General features: G+C 39.6%; 1 protein-coding gene across 7 annotated transcripts in view; it reads right to left on the bottom strand.

The window, feature by feature from the left end:
- Positions 1 to 27344, bottom strand: part of MEF2C (myocyte enhancer factor 2C) — a 171324-nt gene that overhangs the window by 33992 nt on the left and 109988 nt on the right. For 4 of the 7 annotated variants that reach the window (XM_080803588.1, XM_080803591.1, XM_080803592.1 and 1 more), the window contains one exon: positions 6531 to 6674. In XM_080803588.1, coding sequence (XP_080659714.1) covers positions 6531 to 6674 — 144 coding nt within the window. Of the gene's footprint in view, positions 1 to 6333; positions 6472 to 6530; positions 6675 to 27344 lie in introns of all 7 variants that reach the window. The other 3 variants (XM_080803590.1, XM_080803593.1, XM_080803594.1) reach the window with 2 other exon arrangements.

Below are 27344 nucleotides of genomic sequence, written 5' to 3'. Positions count from 1 at the left end.
GCATGGTTCTTTATCTGTGGCTCAGATCTCTCTCCTTATTCAGCCTTGCACATCCAACAGCAATCTCAATATTTCTACTTGAATGTCTAATAGACATCTCCAAATCAACTCCAATCTAGCTCCACTCACACCTTTCTTCATCTCCAACTGATGACAATGCTTTCAATAGCACAGAAAAAATCCTTGGGAGTTCCCCTTGAAGAATCTTCACTGTCTCCCACACATTCGGTCTACCCAGAAATCCTATTGGCTTAACTTCCATATAGATCCACTCTCCAAACACCTCTCATTCTGATGGCTACCACTCTGGTTCCAGCACCATCACCTCTTGCCTTGATAACTGCAGTCACCTCCCACGAGTTGCCGGCTTCTATCCTTGCCCTCCTTCTTTTTATTTTTGATCTAGCAATCAAATTGATCCTTTAAAAGCACAGATCAGATGATGACACCCCTTTATTCCAAACCCTGTGAGAAGCTCCGATCTTACTCAGAGAAAAGCCCAACTTCTTCCAACGTTCCATAAGGCCCCATAAATCCCAGCTTTCGCCAGGCTTCATAATCTGATTTCCTATTGTCCTCTTCCTCACTCACTCATTCTTGCCTCATTTCCACAGCTAACTCCAGCACTTCCTTCAATTTTCTGCTCAAAATCTGGCCTTCTCAAGGAAGCCCACCCTATCTACCTTATTTAATTGTGCAGTTTGTCCTACCCCCATCCCTCTCCTGATCTCTTTCTCTTGCTTTTCTTTCCTTTGTAACATCACTTATGATGTTGGCCAAATAACGTTCCCTTTCATCAAGCAGCTAGAGATCTTTTGTTGTCAGGAAACACAGCACTTTGTCTCATTTTTATCATATGAACTGAATATTTTTCATCAAAGAAGTTGTTTTAGGAAGACACTGCACTAATATGAAAATATAAGCTTATAATTTACTGTATATTATTTACTGAGCAGGCGCCACACTATATAATTCACACACATTATGTGATCCAACCCTTTCAACATCCCTTCACTATGGATATAATCCTTTCCTTTTTAAATCTGTGAGATTAAGTGCCCCAAGGTCATCTAACTAGTAAGTGACTGAGCCTGTTGCTTTTTCCATTAAATCACTGTGTAACACAGTATAAGTTTTTGGACAGAAATAAAATACTGCAGTCAGAAATCATACTGTGAAGTGAGTATAGGCTTCATGTTAGCAGCTTATTATTGTGAACCATGAAAATAATGAACTAAAAGGGTTCTCATGACATGTAGCTGAGGACCCATGTTAGAGGGAGCTCTGTGCTCATAACTGCCAGGGTGTGACTGAAGTCTCGGGAAAAAATAAGCCTTCAAGACCCCTTTCTTCCGTATTTACTCAGGTTTGGTATTTTAAAGCTATCTTTTAGCTACAAGTGTTTTTATCTGTACTCAGTATTACTACTTATAAATGTTTAACTATGATTGACTACTTAAGGATCTGCTATAAAACTATTTCTCCCCTGAATATTCTACAGAGTGTTGATTGTGTCTCAGTAGACAGCAAAGCCCATTTCCTCCGACTGCACGCACATCCCAAGTAAGAAAAATTATCAATAATTATTTCATAAAATCTGGACCACCCTAATAACTGGTTCAGTGAAAATCTCTCTACTTCTCTCTTCCTCTGACCATCATCCCAAAGAATTATTCAGCATTTCCAGCATTCTGGGCTGTAAACAATTTGGTAAGTATGAAATTCTCTTGTGATTGGTTAAATAGCAGTTAGCTATAACTCTGATACCAAAGCATATTAAAAAAATCACATTTATAAAATATGCTAACATCTTTTGCATTCTATCTTTTGTTTTGTTTCTTTATCTGTATTAGGAACTGGCTAAATAATTTTTTTTAAGATTTTTTTTTTAAAGATTTTATTTATTTATTTGACAGAGATCACAAGTAGGCAGAGAGGCAGGCAGAGAGAGGGGAAGGGAAGCAGGCTCCCTGCCAAGCAGAGAGCTGGAGGCGGGGCTCGATCCCAGGACCCTGAGATCATGACCTGAGCTGAAGGCAGAGGCTTTAACCCACTGAGCCACCCAGGCGCCCCTGGCTAAATAATTTTAAAGTCGAATTATAAGCTTAAAAATGACCACACTGGGGCACCTGGGTGGCTCAGTGGGTTAGGCCTCTGCCTTCGGCTCAGGTCATGATCCCGGGGTCCTGGGATCGAGCCCCGCATCGGGCTCTCTGCTCAGCAGGGAGCCTGCTTCTCCCTTCCTATCTGCCTGCCTCTCTGCCTACTTGTGATTTCTCTGTCAAATAAAAAATTAAATAAAAAAAAAAATGACCACACTGAGGAGATAGCTCAGAGACTCAGAAAGAACAACAGCTTTTATATCAGAAATCTCAGTTGCAATCCTGTTGTGCAATAAATTGCCATTTAAACAGGCGAGTCATTTAATGTCCCTTGACCTGATCTGAGACATGAGCTGTTTGCAAACATAAGAGATTAACCAGCTCTAAACATTTTAGGGAATGCAAAGGCTACAAAAATGCATAAATGTTTAGAGGAATTTAGCACTGTTTGTTTTCTTCTTGATTTTTCAAAATTAGGGAACTTAAAAGCGTATTTTAAAAAAACTTTTGTCTAAAAATTGGAAGCCAGAGAGTAGTTAAGAGCTCCCAACTTGCATATATCTCAGGGCCAGGCTCCAAATTTTAGAACACTCAAGACGGGTAGGAAGAGGGAATTTGGGGTGACTGAATAAAATGCTGTAGGCAGGACTACTATGTAATTTTCAGGGCCCAGGCTAAAATGAAAATGTGTGGCCCCTGTTAAAAAATTATGAAGAGGGGCGCTTGGGTGGCTCAGTCGTTAAGCGTCTGCCTTCGGCTCAGGTCATGATCCCAGGGTCCTGGGATCGAGCCCCCGCATCGGGCTCCCTGCCTCGCAGGAGGCCTGCTTCTCCCTCTCCCACTACCCCTGCTTGTGTTCCTGCTCTAACTATCTCCCTCTCTGTCAAATAAATGAAGAAAACCTTAAAAAAATTATGAAGAATTTCAAGATGGCGATGGCCAAGCCTACAAGAGCAGGGCCCTGTTTAACTGCACAGGTCACATGCCCACAATGCCAGCCCTGCTTTACGATACACAGGCAAGAGAGCTAAAAAGCTTTTAGTGTCTATCCTTGAACAAACTGATCATGGTTACTGAAGTGAGTCATCGTGGTCAGAAAGGTATCTGAACTCTTACCCAAAACCCACTATTTTCCCAAACTTACCACAAGGAAAAGTCCAATAAAAAGTTAAATAAAATATTTTTAATAAAATATTTTTAGTTAATAGGCCCTCTTTCATTTAATGTGAATGACTGAACTGAATCCCCTTTTTGGGCCACTCATGATACTCCCTTTCAATCAACCATCACCAGGCTGCTGAGAACCGACCGAGAAAAGAAATCACACAACTCCAACTGCTGATACCTGAATTTCCTCAAGGTTATCTGACACCCCTGGCCTGTACTCGCTCTTTCCTTTCTCATCCCCAATTTCTCACAATGTCTACACCTTCATCATTCTTGGTCCTCTCTCCAGCACCTACTCCCTCACCTCAATACCTATAGAAGCTAAGTTCAATATGAAACACAGAAATCACTAGGTGGTCACATAAGTAACTTCACTCTACCCATCTACCGCCTTAACTAGGTCATGGGTCTACCTACACCTCTGTCCTGTTCTGGCCCCCACCTCCTTCCCTTCCTCAAGTAGCTCACCATTGTGGCCCCATTTCACCAGTGCCTTTGATCTTTTCTTTCCTGCAAGCATTCCTCCTCAGTAGATAAATAATCTCCAGAGCTTTTCCTTTTAACTCTTTCCTTGATTCTAGTTACAGCAGTATTTCTCTCTCCTCACAGGCTGTTATTTGAAGAAAACACATACTATTTCCACTTCCTCCCTTCCCGTTCACTTTCAACCGGTCTTGCAACCACGCCTCCTTCCCTCAGCCCATTTCCTAATTCCTGGTTCCTCAAATGGAACTGTTTTTTTCTTGCTGTGAGGCCCAGCATGAACCGTGGCAAACCCCACATGAGGAAATGCTGGTCAACAAGATTCCAAATCATCCATGAATTATTTCATGTAATTGAGGAATATGGGCATAAATTAAATCGTAACAGGTGATTGCAATATTAAATTTTCTATTTTAAAAGGGAAACTCTTCAAACTGGGTCTTTGAATTAGAAAAACAGTCTTGTAATGTTTTTAAAGAGGTGGAGACACTCTCTACATACAAAGGGCAGAGTGTCCTTGCCCTGCTGCAAATGTTTTAGCAGCTGTGGAAACTTTCAACAAAATTTACTTCCAGCAACTGAAAGCGATGTGCGAAAACTGGGCTTTTCATTGTGGAGCCTGAAGCACTTACTACAGAGACGAAGACTCAGAGGCACAGCTAGGAGCTGTGTAGTCCTTCTCACAGCCCGCCCTATAAACTCTCATGTGGTTTTTCATCCACCGCCACACACCACTGCACCTCTTAAGAAATCATGTATCCTGATTTTGTACTCTTTGCAGGACAGGATGAAATACTGTAAGGGAGTCCAGGTTATGCATCACACCTCCTTCTCCTAAAGCATGGGAAAAAGATCCACTGTGCAAATACGGGCATTCTCCCAGAGCCTCCAGGGGTTAAAGCTTCCCACGCACTTTAGGATCACGGCCATGGAGCGTGATCTGCAGTATAGTATATACTGCCCTTCCTTAACTGGACAGGGGATTCCTTCCGTTTGAGACACCTACAGTCTCATCTTCACAAACATTTATGCCCAGCAGCTCTAAACCAGTATATTCTATAGTAAGTGAAACTCAGCCCGTAAGAATTAAAAATTGGCCCAAAGGAGAGGTTTCTTTGGGCAAGGGGTTCCTTCTTCTGGGCAAGATAAAATCTCAATGGGCATTTTATCATTTAAGAATTCCGTATGCATAGCAATGTATGCATTGCTATGTCTGATAGGAAATGTTTTATTTTTGATCAAGTGCCCACTGTGGATGTGTTGTAGGTAGTACTTGGTTTTACGAAACCTTTAAGAATTTGAGCCACTTAGCTAAGTGGCTCATACACGAATACTGGGTATTAGTAATTCTGATTCCACAAAAGCTCTATTGCTGACATTATTTCATTTAACAAAAGAAGCAGACATATTTATGAGGATAGAAAGTTTAATATTCATATATTTTATTAATGAGTTTTATTTTTTTATATAAGTGAGTTTAAAAGTGTTCGATTTAATTCAACACAGGTTCGTTGTGCACTTCCTACGTGTAGGGCATTAATTTATCCTGTGAGTGCAAATGTGGACGCGGCCTAGAGCTCTCGTCCCCAAATATCTGCGCTTGTAACTGCTGAGGCATATTTTCACTGCAGAGTTGAGGGTGTTTTGCTAACTTAAGAAAAATGTTCTTTTTTGAGAAAGGAATTAATTACCTCCTAAAGAGCTGGTACACAATAAGGGTTTCAGACTCTAACATTAGTTATTCAGAAAGCACGTGAACCTTTGAGTTGCATCACTCGATGTCACAAAATTGACATCACTTGACTGATGACAGAGTATAAAAAAAGGTATGTACTTTTCCCCTCTCTATGTGGGCAAACAAAATAATACATGCGGAGTTATTTCTCTTAAATATCTGGCAAGGCATATGATTGATTGTTAGACATCCTTTGACTTGGTTAAGACAAAAACTTAGCCAAATGTTAAAGCATGGGAAACGTTGGTGTAGGCAAAGCGAATCTTCTGATAAAGCTTTCAAATCACCCCAGCACACAGACAACGTTGAAATCTTACCATTAGGTTTTCATGCAGTCTCTTTCCCTGCAGCGAGCATTAGCTTTAACCCTTCAGTGCTGCTGTTGGATGTCATGTGTAGGGAGAGGGGCGGAAGCTTTATTCAGAAACAAGCTTCCCTTTGGATGACGATCGTGGGAGAACCGCGGTTCTACTCATGTACCCGGACTCAGGACGGATATGTGCATATACCACAGTAAATCCTCCGGCTCGTTCAGGAGAGTCAAGCCTTTTACCAGTGCATGTGATTCGTGTGAACCATGTGTTTAAAGACGGTGTAAATTCAGGGTGTGTCTCTTCTGCCTGTATACCTTCTGCCTCTGAATGAACTTCTTGATGGCAACTCTTAGATTACCTAAGTTCAGCACCCCTTAGGGTTTGCTTTCTAAACGCACTGCCCGTGGGATGAGATGGCTATTTTATTGGTTTGACTTTCTAAGGCTTCGTAGAGAAAGTCATCACTGAAAGGGTTAAGGGATGTTACTGCAGCAGGTTATCAGCGGACCAGCCATCTACCTTCGGTACTTACAGGAATTTTATGACTCTTGATCATATTATCAAATTCTTCATTAATTTTTTTGTATTTTTCTTCAGTGCGTGGGGTGAGTGCATAAGAGGAGTCGGGATCGGGGCTTTCACAGCCTTTGTTTTCTTTCTTGTTCAAGGCCTGCCAGGTTCAGAGAAATATCAAGAGTAAAACAAATGAAGGGTGTTCCGAGTACTTACACACAATCTTTGCCTGCTGATCATTAGATCAATATCTTCGTTAATTTTCCTGTACTTGTCCTCAGACTCAGGGCTGTGACCTACTGAATCGTCTGCATCGGGATCTGGGCTGTCACAGCCATTAAGGCCCTTCTTTCTCAACGTCTGAAATACATAATTTGGAAAGTTCAAACCTAGACAGAGGCTGTAAGAGACATTCAGGGGTGTTAGAGAAGTTCAAGCTGTCCAGTATTTCAGGTTGTTATTACATACGCTTTTTTTACATTAGGGTAAAGGAACCACAGAGAAAACCCCCGGGAGTGATTTCAATAGCGTACCCATTACTAGTTACAAAAAAATAAAAGGGCAATATTCCCTTTACAACGAAATTCAGTCAATGAACAAAGACGGTACGAGGGCTGAAATTTCATGGTACAAAAGTCATATGTGCTTCAAGTATCTAAAGACAGACACTTACAGAAGAATACAAGTAAGGTGGCAAATTGCAACACCATCTTCCCACAGGAAAGTTAGAAGTCAGGGCGTTACACAATGATTTCGGAATTTGCGATTGTGACAAAAGCAGAAATGGAAACGGATCTCTAGTTTGAGTTTAACATAATGGTCGGTGCTGCTGGTGTGCTGGCACCCCTTTGGATGTGCGCGTGACAGCAAAAGGCTGTAAGAGAACCCAGGTGATATTCTTGCAAAGCACCCATTAAGAACGTCCAGACACCGTGATCATAATGAGAATCGCCTTTGTCCAGTCTGGTTAGAAGTCTGTACCTGGGAAAATCTGTATCGAGATTGATAATACTGAGAAGCTATCTGCCTAAACACAGGCTGAAATAAAAGTCAAAATGGCTGAGCTTCACTTTCCGTAAGCTGAGCAAGGAAGCCAGAGAACACTGAAAATAGGCAACCAAGTCAATTAACTACCAAAGTAGCAAAAGTTCCTTCTGGTTCCAGTTGAGTAGGATCACCCTGAGACTGCTGACACATGAAAGTGAAAAGTCAGTGCCTTTTCCTGAACCTCCTGTCTCCTGAACGTAGGACTGGTCTAGTCTCAGCTGTCACAGAAGGATAAACACGAGTGTAACAATGTAACAGAAAAAGTATGAGTCAGGAGTCCTGAGTTTTACTTTCCCTCTTTTTTTTTCTTTTTCTCCCCTTTGACTGATGGTTGTCAAGTTAATTGTACACCATCTAATTTACAGAGATAATGTTATCTTTTAGAGGTCATAAAACTTCTGATTAATCACACGGCTTGCCATGTCAATTATTAATAGACTAGCAACATTTCTGATTTTTCTTGGTACTACCAACATCGTTTATAAAGGGCTGGGTACCTATGTGTCTCTCATTAATGGAAAGCTCAGCAGAGCTCATCTTTATTAAAGACAGAATTCACGTACAAATAAAGCAAAAGCTGAGATAACACTCCATCTTTAATTCATGCAATTGGGGAAAATAAATAAAACAACATGAGTTAAAAAGGGGGTGTCAGTCTTAACAATTTAAACTCCTTGGCTCTTATCAACGTGTAACAAATGTAACATTTAAAATTAGTTTCTGAGGCATGGAAGATTTTCACTTAAAATCAAACTAAGAGAGCTACCATTTCTAATACATCTATGATACACGGCAGCTCTGTAAATATTTATTAATGTTATAGTGGTATAATATAACAAATAAACATATGGTTACAGCTTATTATGTGGTATAATGTTTGAATATTAAAAATGAATATTTTGACACAAGAGGATAATATATACATTTACAATCTTAGGGAATTTATAATTGGTGGGGCCACCTGTCCCCCTACCATGGATCTATGCCATCGTTTTTACCCAGAATAAGTAACTGGGGGGGGGGGTCTTAAAATAATACTACAAAGAATGTTACAATACTTTAAAATAATAATTTTATTCACTAACTTAATTTTCTGTTTTAGGCTGTTTTGTTAGCATTATCTCAACCGCAAGAGTATTCTTCTGGGTGATAACTGTTGTATTATGATGTGTTTCTGCTTTGATCTCCACATATCCTTGAGAATAATTTCTGAGTGTCTTGCATATTTTTCATAAAAATTCACTTATGTACAGAAAGATGTCAGATCAAGAAATTATTATCTGACGATTTTCAAAATTTACCTGCCTGTATTTCTACAAGGCATGATAGGAATATTCTTACATAAACCCTTAATTTAAAGTCTTATCTTATATAACATTAATTTGTAGTCTAATCTAGACAGTAGATTTTTCAATGTGCACCCAAATCTTTTAGCCAATAAATCATATTGTAAAAATTATAGTTGTTTTGATGTGCAGATTTTTGACAACAGAACGCAAGGGCTAGGAGAGGCCTATCAACTGTCATTACAATCCATCTGGCACGTACATGTGTGCTAAATATTCTTATGAAGCTTTCGAGGGTAGATACTGTGTTTGGTTTATAAAAATTCAAACATCAATTACAGTTTATTGAAAGATCTCCACAAATGTTAACTCATTATTTCTCACAAGTCTTCCACGAACATTTTAGGGAAACTTTATGCCAAGTCTCAAACCAGCGTGGGCAAGCAAGAAAGTCCACACCTCTGGCCTCTTGCTGGGGGCAATATGGGCCACCTTCCCCTGCCCAGGCTTTCCCGCACTTGTAAAGGGAGGGATGAGGAATAGATCACTCTCACATACAACTACAGCAGCAGGGTGAATGCTGAAATAAATTAAGGTAGAAAAATTTAAAAATTGGGCTGTGAGAAAGCTTTAAGTGAAGCTATGAAAATATCGCTAAAATATTGATATTTCTAGAGGTCAGATTTTAGAGTGGGAATGTTTATTAGTCAATAAAGCAATTACCAGTTTTTGGATTAAAAAATCATTAAACTGAGAGCTCATTTTGTACCTAAAGAATTATATAAACTGTTAAGCAAACAAAGCAAATGGCATGAAGTCACAAAGGAAACAGCAGTGAGGGGGGCGGGAAACAGTGGCTCATTTTCTCCTTATAAATTCTTCTTGTATCTGACTACATTATCTTTCAATGAAATCACCAGTATTTAAGTAGTGAAATATCTCTCACACTGAAAGGTATAGTCTTATTTCAAGTTGAACTGTATTATTTAAAAAAAGGGGCATTTTGAGATATACGAATACAAAACCCAAGGGCAAATTAATAGTGAGTTGCAAATTCCCATAATCACATAACTAGAACATTGAAAAAATTGTTCAAAAATATTATCCTCAGCTGAAAGCTTGTAGAACACATTTTTGCCAAGAACAGATGATTATGGTAGAAATATAAGGCTCTGAAGATGGATGTGATGGCATAAACTTAAATACTATCGTGTGCATGTGGAACTCTTATCTTTATTATATTAAAAATCTACAGTTGTTTAAGGATGACAAAGGAATTACTGTTAGATCAGCCAAGTCTGTCTTTATCATAGCAATAAACAGTCAGTATAAATTAAAGGGACTGTTAGGGGACGCCTGGGTGGCTCAGTGGGTTAAAGCCTCTGCCTTCAGCTCGGATCATGATCCCAGGGTCCTTGGATCCAGCCCCGCGTCAGGCTCTCTGCTCAGCAGTGAGTCTGCTTCTCCCTCTCTCTCTGCCTGCCTCTCTGCCTACTTGTGACCTCTATCAAATAAATAAATGAAATCTTAAAAAAAAAAAAAAATAAAGGGACTGTTAGCTGGATAAATAAGCATTATTCCTTCAGGCCTTTTTCTAGAAAAAAATCAAAATCTCTGCCCCTGGCCTTTGAAAGCTTCTCTGATGTTTTACGAATGTTACTGGTCAGGGAATGCAGGCACTTAAATCATTATTTTTTTGCAGGGGCTGGAAGTCCTGGCTGCATATATTGTAAGTGTCTCTCCGTGACTGTGTTGTGAAAAGATTGATTCTGTATGTCAAGAGGAGGCAAGAGATCTACTGAAACCAGCTTCTCCTGCTCCGTATCTGAAGAAACTCTTCCCTCAGAGAACTCTGTAAATCTTGAGTGAGTGTGTATACCGAATTCAACTTTCCATGTGAGAGTGACACTTTTAGGGTAGATCAATTGACGGCACAGGCTTCTGGGATGTTTTCACAAGGCAGCGATTGTCATGCAGTGAGCTGAGCGCAGCCGTTTCTTAAAGTAATTAGATTGACAGAAGGTGACATACTCCAAACAATAAATGGGAAAGGGAGTCCAGACAGGTAATCCAAAAACCGCGTGGACTCTCCCCTCCCAGACTGTGGACATATGGACCCTGCATTACTACATTTGTTCATCAGGAAAACTTGAAATACATATAAACTGACGATGATAGGTGACAGGTGCTTCAAAAATTCTAATGAAATAGATGTAGGGAACAGATTCTATTTCGTTACTGAAAGGAATATAAATGAAAAAGAATGCCACATGGAGCTCTCATTTCTCGTCTTAGGCATTATGTTATCATCTACAAAAACCCTTCTGTATACAATGGTTAAAACTGGTTTCCCTTTCTTAATTATTTCTTGTTAGTAAAAAAAGAAATAACTAAATTATTGGCCTTTTTTCAATTAAATGAAGCTACATATTTTATGTTACTGCTATTTACATAAAATTAAGCTTCTTTTAGAGAACCACCATCACAGATTAAAGCTTCCAACCATTCAACCTCTTTCCAAGTCGGCAGTCTTAGTCCTCAAGAATATCTATTTTCAGGGTGCTTTGCGTGGCTCAGTTGGTTAAGCCTCTGCCTTTGGCTCAGGTCATGATCTCAGGGTCCTGGGTTCAAGCCCTGCATCAGACTCCCCACTCAGTGGGAAGCCTGCTTCTCCCTCTGCCTCTGCCTGCTGCTCCCCATGCTTGTGCACTCATGTTCTCTCTCTGTCAAATAAATAAAATCTTAAAAAAAAAAAAAAAGAATATTCTCATCATTTCTTTTTCTGTACCTACCCACGGTACAGCAGCAATTTCAAATCTTTTTTGCAAAAAACCCATAAACACCCATTAATTTTTCTTGAACTCCAAATAACCAACCTTTCTTGCACAGCTAGCATTACCCTTACTTCAGAGGGCTGATGTGTCAAGAACACATGGAAGAATTATCTCTATTAGTTCCATGAATGTCATGTTCGCACAAAAGCCAAGGGAAAAAAAAAGGCCTCAACTTAGAAAAGGTAGTTTCCTTTTCTTTAATACTAAATCATTTTTTGTGCTCGTCTTTCACAGCTTTATGAAAATAACCGTCTACTCCTAACAAGCTGAATAATCTTTACAAAGCAGTAAATACGCATAGGGAAAGGAGAGGCCATTGAAATGGATACAGTCTGTAAGCGAAGTTTCTGAGAGTTTTCGTAAATATCCTCCCAAGGTTGTGTGCTGCTACCCAGCTGCTGCTTTGGTCCCTCCAGGCTGGGAAGTGGCTGCCCTAGGGAACGACTTCTTTCACTTAAAATATAGTCAGCAAACAATTACAGAAAACCTATATTATACACGGATACTGTTTGGTGCAGTCAGGTTTTAGAAAATCAGGCAATGCAAAGTTAAATGAAAAACCTCTGAAATGGCCTATAAAATTGTATGCAGTTTGTGTGTGTGTGTGTGTGTGTGTGTGTGTGTGTGTGTGTGTGATTTCTAGCACAGATTACTTAGGCTGGGGGAAGATCAGGTGCCAAGAAATTTCTCCATAGGTTTTAATTACCAAAACTGTAAGGATCGTCTGCACTACCTTTCCTGTTCCATAGTTCTTTGTTCTTAATACAGAAATGAAAAGACAATTAAAATACTGCAAATTTACTACAATTGGTAGGTAGATTTTTATTTAGACAAGCAAATCATATCTAGTACAGACTATAAAAAATTAAATTTTACTCCAAATTATTCATTTGTGGTGAAATTTTAATAAAGATTGAAAATATAAACCTTAACACTGTATTTCCTCCAGGTTATTAATGCTTTTTCTAACCAGATATTAAGTCCTACCAAGGAAAGGCTGGGAAGAGCTGGAGATTCTCATTGTTTCATTTTATTCCTTTCCTCAAAAGATAATCTTAATATTGAACTTGAAATTTTTTTCACTGAACAATTTTTCATCTTTAAATAATGGAAATAAAAGACGTTAAAGATTTGAAGACTTTTAATGTATAGAACATAAAGAAACACCCACCCATGTCTTTTAGTAGGAATTATTTCATATCAACATTCAGATGGTGATTGTTCGCAAAATTATAGGTATTCTAATCCTGGACTAGACCACCAAGGATCATCCGGTCCTTCCTCATGTCTTCCAGAGGGGAGGAATAACAGTGCATACGCAACTGGCCTTCCATACCTTGTGTCTTTGCTCAAGCTGGGCTCCTGAATGAGCCCACCAGTATCTCTTTCCTGGACTTGGGACAGTCCTCCTTCAAGGCAGAGCTAATACATCATCTCCTCTTTGTAGATTTCTCTGATCACTAGGGTGGAATTAATTTCTCCCTCATTCATGTACTCGTTTATTGTATATATTTGTTTCTATTAGAGTGTTTATCGTTCATTATTACTTATGTGCCTCCCTTGCCAGCTCATGAGGCAAGTAACAAAGCACTTTCCTTCATTCACTTTTGGAATTTCAATATAGAACAGAGCCTGACACACTTGCAAAGTGCTCAACACACACTTGCCGAATGAACAGAAAACACATTTTTTACTTTATGCTGAGGTTTCAATACTGGAACAAAGCCGTCTGGCAGGTTGGAGGCAGAAATGGTAGTGGGGTCCAGACCTCTTGATATACATTTACTAAGGGCTACTTACTTTGTGTCAGGTGTTGTCTGTGGTCCTCTGGATACAAAGATGCATTCCCAGAGATAGGATTAAGAATTTCTATTTATATGTTTTTTTCCCATGAGTGAACTCCTGGAGGTGAGGGATTGTTTACTAGCCATTGTGTATGACCAGGACTTAGCACAGGGTCTGGCACATCGCAGAAGCTTAAGAAATGTCTACAGCATTAATGAGAGACTTAATGGTTGGACAAGCACAACAGGAAAGAATGCTCAGATGCTAGAGGGGGAAAGAGGAGTCTTAGTGTAGTATTTTTGTAACTGTAATTTCTTTTTCACCGTTGAATGTTATTGTTTCACATGATGTTAAAACTCAGTTATTATTTTGTTCTTTTTAGGTAACTATTACAAATCGACCATTTTTTGAATGTATCATTTTAAAGTTAGAAAACAATGCAGTATGAAACTGGTTAAAACTCAGGAGATTTATATCATTGATTACTTAAAAACTGGGGTACTAGTCTAGATAGGGACTGTCAGAAGTAATGAGGCATTCATGAAATCTTTAAGGTCAAAAAGCCATGATCACATAATCTCAGCCATGATGTGAACAGCAGGAAAGAGGGCACAGGATTCAGCACAGAAGAAGGAAAAAGGGAGTGGTATTTTAGGCCGATTTTATAAAGGTAGAAAATGAAAAACAGAAAACTTGTAGTCAAGCGCATGGGGAAACTTTTGTGGATGTGAGTCAGATATTATAAATCTGAAATAAGCATGTTTTAAAATTCTTGGTCAAAGTTCATCTTTTTTCCCCATTTTTGGATGCTGGTCTACTGCTCCACTATTCTCCTGGGCTTTGACATTGGTCTTATTCCGGGCCAACCTTAGCCTGGAGGATTCATGGAAAATCAGGGTGATTCTAAGGCCAATCAGATGATTCAGGCTGCCTCAGGATAGGTCAGTGGGTTGATGTTTTTGTTAAGAATTCTTCCACCACACCTCTTCTGGAACCTGGACAGAGCATGCATCATGAGGCTGGCCGGGAACAGGACTGAGATGGGGAAGTTTGGCATGCTTAGCCATGAAAACGCTCCCTGACATTCGGAATCCAGGAGAGATCTGAAGTAAAATACTAAGCAGGGAACATTTAATACATAATGATCGAAATGCATGCTAAAATATGCAGCTAATCCTGATAATCTCTATAAAGCAAGCTAAAAAAATAAAAGATGAGATAAAAAAATAAAAAGCTGGAATATGAATGATCAAGCTGGAAGTGGGTTTGAAGGATGAATGATGTTAGTGACTTCTTATATTAAGGAAGGAAAAGATAGGACAGAACTAATAAATTAAACAAAGGTTGAGAAAGAGAGGAGAGGAGTAAATTAACAAAGATCACGAAGCAGGATTTTTGAGTCTAAAATATAAATGTAACTTCACCTACTAACCTTTTTCAACTATAGCATTTTACTTGCAAATAGGTTACAGGGAAGGAAAAAGGCAGATTATCGGGAGCACTGATTCTTAAAGATAACACACTGAAGCATCTTTTTAAAACCACGAATGCCTTATTTTAACAAAAGAAGATGTATATGAAAAGGATAGGTTAAATCATTATTTTTGTTTCCACATGGGCTCTTATCTAGTTGTAAATGCCTTTTTACTGAAGTTGGGTCAGTGCATGGTCAGTCATGAAGCGGGAATATATTCCCACCATATTCACCGCCTGTATTTATCATCAGCTCAGCACTATCATTCTCAGTTACCACGCTTCCTCATTTCGACTGCATTCCCATGATCTCTTCTCATTTATTGTCTTGACTATAACCTATCCCCTTATCCATTCCCCTCCCATCTTTCCTTTCCTAGCAAACATCACATCACACCCTAGCTGTTCAAGCCGGAAACCCAGAAGTCACCCCTTGACTCCACCATCTCTTGACTCTCTTACTATTTTTTTTTATTTGTTCCCAACCCTTAATCTATTTGTCTTCTGATCTCACCTTCCAGCCAGTCATCCTTCCCACTTTCAGCAGGGTCTCATTACCACGCAAATCTAATTTTATCACTCTTCTCCATATAAACGCGGGTGGCTCCAGGTGGCCACAACCACTAGTTTTCTTTCCCCAGCCTTGTTCCCTCCCTTCTCCCCCAGCACTCTGGGTTTCATCAGGGGGGAAATTCCTACCATTTCCCAAGTCGGGTAGGTCCTGCACCAACGCTGTTTTGGTATGTGTCATTCATTCCTGTCTAGAAGATTGTGTTGGCCCTGCTCTCTGCTACACAAACCTTAGTCATTCCAGGTTACCTCTTACCCAATGCCAGCACTTGCTCCATGAAGCTCTTTCCATGCTCTTCTGGGCACTTAAGGATTCCCTTCTCTATCTGTGACTCTTTTTGTGTGCTTAACAACAGGTGGTATATTTTATTCTAATTTCATCTTTTCACATGTCTGCTTCACCACTAGACAGTGAGCTCTGTAAGGACTGGGTATCTCTGGTTCTCACCACAGGGCCGGATTAATACACGTGGGCTCAATAAACGTTCTTAGTTCTCATTAACCCTTTCCTGGGATCAATGAATAAGCAAACAAATTTGACAGTCATACTTTCTAACACCGAGAGACTCACTGAAATGAGTTGGGTGGTCTCCTAAGATGACAGCATTATTTATTTGTTTTAATAAGATTAAGTAAACAAATTCAATGAACACAAGTTCTGGTAAGTTAAAGCAAGCTCTAGGATCACTTTGTGGTTGTGACAACAGAATATCCCTGCATGAGTGGACTCAGAAAAGGTGATACAGATTATTTTACACAGGCTACAAATGGTTGTTTTTTTGTGTGTTTACAATTGCCCAGAGACCTGGGTGTGAGGGGCCATTCCCTTCCAGCTCCCGAGTCTTCTGGGGCCATCCCTGCTCTCACTTACCACCAGGGGGACACAAACATGTTGAAAAAATACTGCAAGGAGATGCTTTTGCGCATTCTCTTCTCTGTTTCTAGGTTTTCCTTCAGAAACAAAGGCATCACCTTTGATGTCATTTGAAGAATCTGTTAGTTGGGATCTATGGTTTATCACTAGTTTATCTGAAAAGCAGTGTACACAGAGCTCCAGTAAGGGAACAAAATAAGATGCGAGGTTCACGAATGACTGACTCATGCCATGACAATTTTGAGCATACCTGAGAATTGTACTTGAGCCACCCAAATCCTCCTCTCTGAGTCAGCCAGGGACACCCAGATGAAGGTTAAACTGCTTCCTTTTCTAAGACCTCTCTCCTACCCTGGGCCTCTTCCAGGCTACAGAGAAGGAAAGAGCCTTGGTGGCCGCCTTGACCCTAATATCCCTTCTCTCCTGGGCTGGCCTTTGGACGGATGGGGAAACACTCTCTTTGTTATTTGCTCTGGGTGATTTTGCTTATTTGATAGTGATCGGACACCAATGACGGGAGAGGGCCTCTTCTTTGCCTTCAGGCTGGTATACTCTGTGAGTACGCCCTGTGAAAACTAGCCTCTGGGCTAATTCTGAGCGTTTTGCCTGAGCCTGAGCTCAGTGGTATTGACAACTGTGTTAGCGCACCCTGCTCAATACCCATATTCCTCTGACATGGCAACCTGAAGTATCAGGGCGTCAGAGCATCGCTGGGATTGTGTGAGAACAATATGCACACCACAGCTACTGTGGCTGCATTAGACCCCACCTCCACAAGAGCAGAAACTGTCTTTTTCACCTCTGTTACCTACGGGAACTTGAATGTGCCCACCGCACCAATGATACCCAACAGATATTGCTGTTGCTAATAAAAGAATAATGGAATCCAAAGCTGCAGTGACTGTGGTTCTTATTTAAGGCAGAAACACGGTGGAAACTGAAAACACCCGGGGGCATTTGCTAGATTTGTGCTCAGAGTATACGCTGCTTCTGCCCTTACAACACACTCTCTCTAGCCCCACCTTCTCCCAGCTTCACACATAAATTTAAATTATAAAAGGAAAGAATCCTGTGGACTGGAGGGGTAAGAGAATTAATGTGTCTCTTTTTGTGCTTCTCCGGAACTTTGTAATTAACATTTATTTCATAATGTTGCTCTCTGTATTATTGCTTTTGTCTCATTTTCTAGACTATAAGATCCCTTTAGACTAGACCTATCTCTTGAAAGCTTCCCATCCTTAGCAACTAGTGCGGTATCTGACAGTAGAACATTGCAACAAACTTGTTGGCTCTTCTGGACAGCCAAGGAGAGCCTGATGACATATAATAAGGAGTCTCAGAAATCGTAAGCCCAAAGTTAGTGGGGATCCAAGCTTTCCTTTTTCTTTATCACCGAACCTTTTCTCTCTTTTTTCAACATGAATAATGTTTAGTAGGTCTGCCAATGACTAGCAACCCAGGTCTCTAGCCTTATTACTTGTCTCTTTTAATGTAAAATCCCCTGGGATCTGGTTAATGCAGTATTAAGATTTCTATTTTGTTGGCTGATACACTGGAATACTTTCTGTTTAATAAAGAGTGCCCAAGATATAATGGGTGAGATGGTCCCTGACGAGGGGTTGGGGCCAGTTAGACCAGTAGATGGAAGAACACTACGGGGCTCTATCAGACCTGGTGTCTGAACAGGAAGCCAGGCCAGCAATCCTGGCTGGAAGTCAATATCTGGGAAAGAAAGACTTCTTCTAGGTTCAGAGGGTTGTCCTAGAGGTAGAGTCTGTTGTACTGGTTGTTAGGTTCATTGGATGTGGCCAGTTGGTCAGGGAACATACGTCTATCCACACTCAGAACTGGCAATTAGAAAGTCCCTTACATCAAATCTCCAAAATGCACAGCAGGACACTTACAATGCCCTTTGCTTTCTTTTCTGCAAATAAGTTTATATTGGTGATATGTTTTATCTCTTCCCCCCACATTAAGAATTACTTTCAGGGAAGGACAGGGTCCAATCTATTTATCGTCTACAGCCTATATGTTATTACCACAAATCTTACATGTGCATTGTTAGTAAGTTGTGCATTTTATGCTCAGTTGTATTGGGTAGGTGTCCTGTGGAAGAAAGTCTGTTACAACTCTACCTTTTTTTTTTTTTTTTAAAGATTTTAGTTATTTATTTGACAGACAGAAATCACAAGCAGGCAAAGAGGCAGGAGTGGGGGGTGGGGAGCAGGCTCCCTGCTAAGCAGAGAGTCTGATGCAGGGCTCCATCCCAGGACCCTGGGATCATGACCTGAGCCGAAAGCAGAGGGTTAACCCACTGAGCCACCCAAGGGCCCCACAACTCTACATTTTAATAATCAAGGAGCATCAGGTAAATAAAAGGTGCTTAAAAATAAAAGGGCTTCAAATTCCTTAGGCAGTTGCTCAGTTTCAGTTCTCCATTTGAGACGTTTGCTGGATTTATAGAGCACATGAACACTACTCCAGTCATTGTCTGCAGTTAGACTAGCCCTTCTTGTGATCTTAACACAGCTGTGCTCTCTGTAGGGCGACTGTGTGCCTGCCTCAGTCTCCACATGACTGAGCCCCTTGGGGCAGGGGCCATGCCTTTGACCTATGCCTCTGACCAAGGAGAGCAAAGGCCTTCAGAATTTCATAAATTAATGGGAATTTGGGGTTCATTAATCAAAGGGCCACTATTTGCTTTCCTAGCAATGTAGTTATTTCCAGCCGGTACCAGAAACATAACCAGAGCACATATAGGACAAACATCAAAAATACCAGTAGCATTTTAACAGTAGGACCCTTTCCTCGACTTGTCACAGGGACTTGCCCTCAGGTTTCCTGACTTACTCGTTATTACGGATTGCTGTCAAAAACAGACTTTGCTCCAAAGAAGACATAGAGACTATAAGGATATATATAAGGACTATAGGGATAGTGAAGGAGGGCGCCTGGCTGGCTCAGTGGGTTAAAGCCTCTGCCTTCGGCTCAGGTCATGATCTCAGGGTCCTGGGATCGAGCCCCACATCGGGCTCTCTGCTCGGCAGGGAGTCTGCTTCCTCCTCTCTGTCTGCCTGCCTCTCTGCCTGCTTGTGATCTCTGTCTGTCAAATAAATAAATAAAATCTTTAAAAAAAAAAGATTCTGAAAATACCTAGTATGCAGTCCATTATAGCAAATAGGGATCTTTCTTCCTAGATGAAATACTTTGAAAGAAAATGTAATTCATAAAAAATGTTTTGGAAAGACTAGTATTATCAATATCAAATGCTGATGAATGCCTACACAGGCTAATCTCCCTCATTATTTTATACGTAGGTTTAAATTTTTCTAAATTTATGTTTCTGAATTAATTTAACCAATAATTAAAATCAAACTCATTTCAAGTTATTTTCCTTATGCTATGAGTGTTATCCATATATGAATCCATGGTCCCAAAATCTTAGAGCAACTCATTCACAAAATCGCATTTCTCATGCCTTCATAGATTATACAGATAAGTAACATTCTTAGGTTTTGCATTCAGTCACTTTGGATTTCATATTATGCTCAAAAGCTAGAGAGAGCACTAGGAACTTAAAAACAAAGTTATGGAGAGTACATGCTTAATAAAAGTAAGGACAAGAAGGAGAGAGAGAAAGGATAAAATGACGGTAGATGATGGATAGATAGACGAATGGATATGGGGAGGGAGGAAGGGAATGAGAATGAGAGAGGGAAGCTGAGGGTCTGATGAAGGACAGAGGGAAAAAATAATCCAGTGAGCACTTCAATTGATCCCCCAGCAGGTAAGCTGGCCTTTCTTCATGCCTGCGCTCAGCACTTTATGATCTAACATAAAGCTTTACCACAGGCCATCGGCAATCTTGCTCATCCTAATATCCACTCCTGGCAGCGGCTGGACACCTGTTGTCTAACTCAGTGAGGCCAAGCGGCGTCTGCCAGCCACACAGACTGCTCTGTCCTTTGGCCTGGGACAGCCTTCTCTGGGGAGTCTCTGCGGCTTTGGCCCCTCATCCCCGTGGCCTTAACTACCTGCTTTTGTAGTCATGTAGGCTTTAATAATGTCAGGCGTTATCACTGAAAAGTACTGCAACCTGATTTTTAAGTTTGGTATTTCAATTTCCATACCTTATGAATTCTCAGGGATTTTGTTAGTTCAGTGGTGAACTTAGATTTTTTCATTTGCACAATAATTTCTTCCATATTATTCATTAGGTAATTATAAAAACAACATTTCCCCTTCTATGGCATGAAAAGGAAATTAAACCAGTCTTCCCACACTATCAAAATATTAATTTTCCCCTTAACCGAATCTGTTTCTCAGCAAGTAACACCTCCCATTAATGGAGCATTTCCTATGTGCCAGGGACAGAGCCTGCAGCGTTGCATGGATCTCTTTTTAAACCCTCGTAACTACTCTTCCCCATGACTGCCACAGATGAAGAAAAGTAGGTGCAAGGTGGTACGAGCACTTGCTAAAGTCCACAAAGTTAGTCAGTTGTAGAACTGAGTTAATGAACTCATATACGAGCCTCCTGGGTTTCGTTTGTCAGTTATTCCCCTATTCTGCCTCTGCAAGTCATCCGATTATAAAGATAGTCTAAATTATGCCAGTGTTTTCTTTGAATACTCTGTTCTCAGATGAAATTGGTGAAATGTTTGACAAATCTTATTTTTCTCATAAAGGGATATATTTGTAATAGGACTCACTTTTTTTTTTTTTAAAGATTTTATTTATTTATTTGACAAAGAGAGAGCTGTGAGGGAAGAAACACAAGCAGGGGGAGCAGGGGGAGGGAGTAGGAGAGGGAGAAGCAGGCTCCCTGTGGAGCAGGGAGTCCGATGTGGGGGCTCGATTCAAGGACCCTGGGATCATTACCTGAGCCGAAGGCAGATGTTTAAGGACTGAGCCACCCCAGCGCCCCAGGATTCACTTTCTGATAAATAATTTTATCTAAAATGTTTTTTCTGTTGTGTTATTGCAATAGCCACTGAAGAGAGGGGAAGGCCCCTTCCATAATATGTACGTTGGAGTTACCTAGTTAAAATGAAGTGTAGGTTGTTGAAAACCTAAGGCAAAGAAAGACTGTTCAATTTTTCCAGCCCTACATTTTTAGGACCAGGAAGGAGGTCCTTTGCAATAGCATTTAGGCTGTATCTGCCTGGGTAAAATGAAGTGTAGGTTTGTCCCAATTATTGAAATAATACTAGCAAGAACTTTAAGGCTCTGTTAGCAAGAGGAAATGTTTGCTTTATTTATTTTGGTGCCTATATTCCTCAGATTCCCAAGCTAACCGCCTAGCTCTTCCTTTCAATTTGCTTGTATAGATAAGGGATGCCAAAGCTGGTAACATTTTTGCTGGGGTTGTGGGGGTAGGTAGGGGAAAAGAGAAGAAATACATGCTTCTATGGAGGGACTACTGTTTCTCTCTGGCCAGTACTATGGGATCATGAAGAAATCATGTATGAGCTATAAAAATTCTCCTTTTAAAAGGTGGGTACAGAAGCTCTTCCCTTTCTTTGGTTTTCAAAATGATATGGATAATACTGTGTTACTTTATAGCCCAGAAGGGAGAAAAAGTGAAGGAAATGACTGTAAAAGTTCCCAGTTTTTTTCAACAGTTACGAAGAAGACATAGCAAGATGGGATCTTCTTAAGTGAAAATTTCCCAAAGTCCCAAGGAAAAGGGAAAAACTGCAGGAGAGCTTCAAGAACCGCAAGACTTGGGTTTTTGCATCTTGTCAGAAAATCCACACTGTTAGTAAAAGCTGAGGGAAGGCCTGGCACAAACCTGACTCAGCAGAGAAATGCCACCCACAGTCAGCGACGCGGCTTCCGCAGTGGCTGAGCTGCCCTGTTTTCTCTGGAGGCTTCCCCGGCCTGGCCAATGCATGAATCTCTTAGATGAGAAACTGAGTTTTTTGAAAATCGAAATTAAATGAAGTTGTATAACATTTAAAAGAAGTTTACAATTATGACACCTGGCTTTTTACATGGCTTTAAAGTCAATTTTCTGTTGAAAAAATAATATTAACCACACATTAACCAGCTAAGAGTTTTAAAATGCCCCAAACAGCCATCACCATCATTCCGAATAGAATCCCACTTCTTTTTAAAGACCACGGTTAAAAGATGAGGGGAAACGGTACCATTAAAAGAGGAAGCAAACCAGAGTTCAGAGTCTGTTTCCATGAGGTAATGCACACTATTGACTAATGGCCAGAGGAATCCAATCTATACTGAGATGAAGTATGAAGTTAAGGCAGGTGGCTGGGAGAAGTTAGAAGCCCCCTGCCCCCAACTTCCGCCTCCACCTTCTTGCATTACTTTATTGCTGAAGCCAAAGGGACAGATAGAAATCAATGAGTCTGTCGGTCTGACACAGGAACTTGTGCACAGTGAGATGGAAGTTATATATGTGAGTTCATCTGCTGAAAATTACCAGTCTCACATTAACTACATGTGTTACGTCTACATATCTGTGTGTATGTGTGTGAGTGAGCAAGTGTGTGTGTTTGTGTGTGTGCCCACACAAGCATGAGGTTAAGAATTTTGAAAGGATCTTCAGAATTACTTCTGGATCAATATAGTTCTGCATAGCTATTTTTGCCTTTTTTTCCTCCAGAAGGAACTATTTCGTAGTTTAGACCCCAGAAAGGTTAGGTTGTTTTATTGTGGTATGTCTGCAAACTGAATGACGGCTTCTAATAGAAAACAAATTTATTATATTTTTCTCAAAAATAAATACAATCTCTCATACTTGTATGAACTCAGTTGTGGAATGCTCTGAGTTTCCCTTTTTCTAATGTTGAACAGCAAGTACTTTGATCTCCATAGTCAGACATCAGGTGTAGAGTTCAGAACTATAAATTTGCTGTACCTCCTATCAGTAAAAGTAGGGCTCTGACGGTCATCCTTCCTCAAACCACAGTTCATCTTTGCTAAATCTTCAGAGTACAAAATAGGTGTGGTTCAGAACAGAATCAAACAAACATCAGTGGTTCAGAAATGATATCCTTTCCCCAGTAGCAATATACATTGTGGGTATGTGACTGGAATATTTAAAACACCTGTTCACTTGGCACCAAGCCAAATGTATAATGTGTTAGCGTGTGCTTGGCTCACTTCCAAGAGCATGTATCCTTACTGCCATCAAAATACCGAGGGAGCTAGGGCAAAGATACAAGTTAGAAGCAATGTAAGATAGATATATTTTATTGTTAACAATATCATCACACTAGACACTGTTGGCTGGCTAGTATTTTAATAAAAATCAATTATTTGTTTTTGCGTCAGAGAAGAAACTGGCAGTGTAGGAACACTTGTCTTAGCTTTGCTAATTACTTTCATTGCCTTAAAATCTTAATCAACCTCCTCCTCCTCCTTCCCTCCCTCTCTCTCCCTACCCTCCCTTTCATTGTCTAACTGTGCTCTTCCCTGGATACATAGTAGTTCAAGGGGGAACACCAGGGAATAAATTATATCCTAACTATATACCAGAGTTCACCAACAGAACTTGGGCAAGCCCCTCTGGCAGAGTTCTGCCTAGTTTTTTTTTTTTTTAATCAATTCTGTTTTGACTTAATAAAATCCAAGTTTTTGCTTTTCTCTACCTTTACCTTAGTTCTAAATTCTGTATACTGAATCTTATCTCTAAAGAATCTCATAACCTCATTATGCAAGAAATAGTTACACATATATGTAACAATTTATAAAATGTGATGTTTTGTTTGAACATAATCAGAAAATACCCTGAAGATTTCAATATCCAAGATGTGTATGTGTGTGTGTGTGTGAAAGTAAAAAGTTAAAAATTTTGCCAAATTTACACTTGTAGGAAGGAGAAGCAGGAAAGGAAAGTACATGTTTATGAGCATCATGTGTCCAACATGTGGTAATGGATATAAATGTACATGGTGTAAGTTGATTCTTACAAAAAGACCAAAAGTGAGATTTATCATCACTACTTTACTGCTTAGAAAGGAGAGATCTGGTGGAGGTTTAGAAATCTGCCCCAAAGCATAGAGTTTGTGAAAGTTGTAGAAACCAGGTTTGTCGAAAGCTAAAACTTGTTTGTCCCTTTTCCTATACCACACTGTCTTATGATGAAAAGGCTGGGCTTTTAGATTATCAGCCTGAACGTGTGAGAGTTGAGTTTTTATATTTGGAAGTATTGTACCCAGAATCCTGACCAGTTACTAGTCACTGAAAATACACATACCCATTAGAAACTTCCGAATTTATAGATTTTGATTTCTTCTTCAATTTAACCTAAAGCAAATTATATAGTTTAAACATACCTCCTGAGATTTCCATAATTTGGTCTTTTAACATATATGACAAATAGTCCTTAGCCAGAGAAATGCATGTGCATATTATCAGCACACTGAAATTGTATGCATATCTCAAAAACAACTGGTTTTATATTATGATTATCATATACTCATAATTATATTATGATTATCATAGATGTTTATAGAATGATGTAAATGGTTTAAAATACGTAAGTACAATGAAAAGCTTCAGGGTTTTTAGGATGCACACACATACATATGTTACTATAACAAAATAACTTGGCGTTTCCATTTTTTAGAACTAAATTGCTCCCACTTAGGGATACTTATTCTTATATTTTCCAGTAGAATTTTCCTTAAGCATTGATTGCCATTATGCTATTCTACTGCTTGAGGCCACCCAGTATCTTTCTCATACCTATTGTACTACATCTAATTCCCCACCAAACATTTAGAGCATCTGATCTGTCTGTCCCCCTCTTCTCCATTTACCTTGCTGTCTTTCTTATAACTGCTGCTGTATGTGAACATTCTATTCATATCAAGCTTTTCATGACCTTGAACATTTCTTCTTGTGATCTTTGCATAACTGGTCTTTATTTATTTATTTTTTTAGATTTTATTTATTTATTTGAGAGAGAGCAAGAGTGAGGGAGATCACAGAGGGAGAGAGAGAAGCAGGCTCCCTGCTCAGCGGGGCTCGATCCCAGGACCCTGAGACCATGACCTGAGCTGAAGGCAGACGCTTAAATTACTGAGCCACCCGGGTGCCCCATAATTGGTCTTTTGAAAGATTTACCCACATCCTCTTCTTCAATTTATAGCCATCTTTCTGATCTTTGTTTGTTTGAGACTAAAAATATCTACTCATCACTCACCTCTTCTGACTTTTTAAAAAATTTTTATTTGAGAGAGAGAGAGAAAAGTTAAAGGAGCAGATGGAGAGGAAATGAGAATCTGACTGAGGCAGACTCCCTGTTCACCACTCAGCCCAACGTGGGGCTCCATTCCACCACGGTGAGATCACGACTTGAGCCGAAACCGAAAGTCAGAGCTCAACCAGCTGAGCTACCCCGGTGCCCCTCTCCTGACTTTTAAAATTCCACTTCCTAGAGGTTATTATTTGATTTCAAGTATCAGGGTATCATTGTCATCATCAGAGTCATCACCAAGAACCTGACTATGGGCCATACCCTATTCCAAGCATTTTATAAATGTTCAATAATTTACTTCTCAGTAACTCCATACGAGGTGCTATTATTAACCCTATTTACAAACGAGGTAAGAAACAGACAGCCTAAGTAACTCGTCTGGGAAAATACAACCAGTCAGGAGGGGAGAATGGATAAAAACTCATGCAGTCTAGTTCCAGGCTGATGCTCTCACTGCTATTCTGTTTCCCCCAAATATCTTACAAAGCTTCTTATGTTGTTTTGTCCTGTTGATTCGCATGTATATTTTCTATCTTAGCTAGACTGTTTTGTGATGTCACTTACTGTATCTTACAAACTTCCATCTCTCTTACATCATTATGAACTTCTCTACATCCTAGGAACCCAGTAATTATTGCTAGAATAAAAATACCCACATATAAAACTGGAAGTAAATTTCTAAAATATACATATTGGCAGGTCACTTTTAAATTCAAAGGTAAAAATGGAATCAAACTCTTGCATGCTTCAATAATTCACAAAATAAATCTAAGGTCATTTGCTGTTGCTAATGAAATGGCCAAATTAATTTCTTGGCTACTGAGTTTAATAGTTTTTAGCTGTCCTTACAAGCATTTGATGCATAAAATAAACATACTTTCTCTTGTTTAAACCAATCTGCTTACATTATTTTGGCTTCTATTATTGTTAAATAATACTGTAAACATTTCAAATCCCCAATGATTAGGAGGCAGTCAAATCAATATTGGCTACATAATGCATAAAGGATGGATGCAAATTTTATAGCAAAGAAATTAATTATTAATTTATATCTGTTTACTGTAACGAAAATTCATTGTCAGCTTTTTCTGAAGTTTAACAATGTTGAGCCAAAAATCAATAAATTATATATGAAAATATCACCATTTAACATTAAAATACTGCTAAAACAATCATATTATTTAATGTTTATGAATACTATACAATCTGTTATATGTAGTGATCCATGCACTATTCTCTCTACATGATAGTCTAGCATAATTACTACATCTCATATCGTTATTATATCTAGCAATATTAAATGACTTTTTAGCAATCAAAAATAGCAAATATTTTCCATATTACAAAGGTTTTGCTGAAGAGTCAGAAATGAATATATCAGAGGTAATTATTTGCAAAACTGAATTTATCCAGCATAGCACAAATGACTCAACAATGAAAATTTTGTTTAAAATGTGTGCAAATAAAAGGCTTTGTCCCTGGAATGTAGCTCTAAGTGGTTCACTATCTAGGTTGAAAATGTCTATGCAGGGTTGTATGTCCTATTTTTCCATGCCTGCAGTAAAGATACAATATGGGAATTCAGCTTGGTAATTACTAATACACCACACAGACACAATTACACCCTGTATGCTGCATGAAGGAATCACTTGTGGTCTGCATCTATTACAAAGAGCAGTAGGGGGCCACCATACAAGACGACAAAATGCTTTACAAGACGGAAGGAGACCAGAAGAGTCGATGTACACAGATACAAGGACCTTGATTCTTCTAGCAATGATTTAAGGCTCTTTCCATCAATTATCGTCCTTTGTCTCAAGAGTCTTATCACTAGCATCATTACAGGAACTGAACATAACAATGCTCAGGCCCGTATAACCCCATGAACTGTGCTGACATTTCCACACCCTGTTGCTATGTTTGACCTGATTA

Source organism: Martes martes (assembly GCF_963455335.1).
Source record: "Martes martes genome assembly, chromosome: 5".
NCBI lineage: Eukaryota > Metazoa > Chordata > Mammalia > Carnivora > Mustelidae > Martes > Martes martes.
The sequence above is the reverse complement of the archived record's forward strand: the minus strand, read 5'-3'. Positions and strand labels throughout refer to the sequence as shown.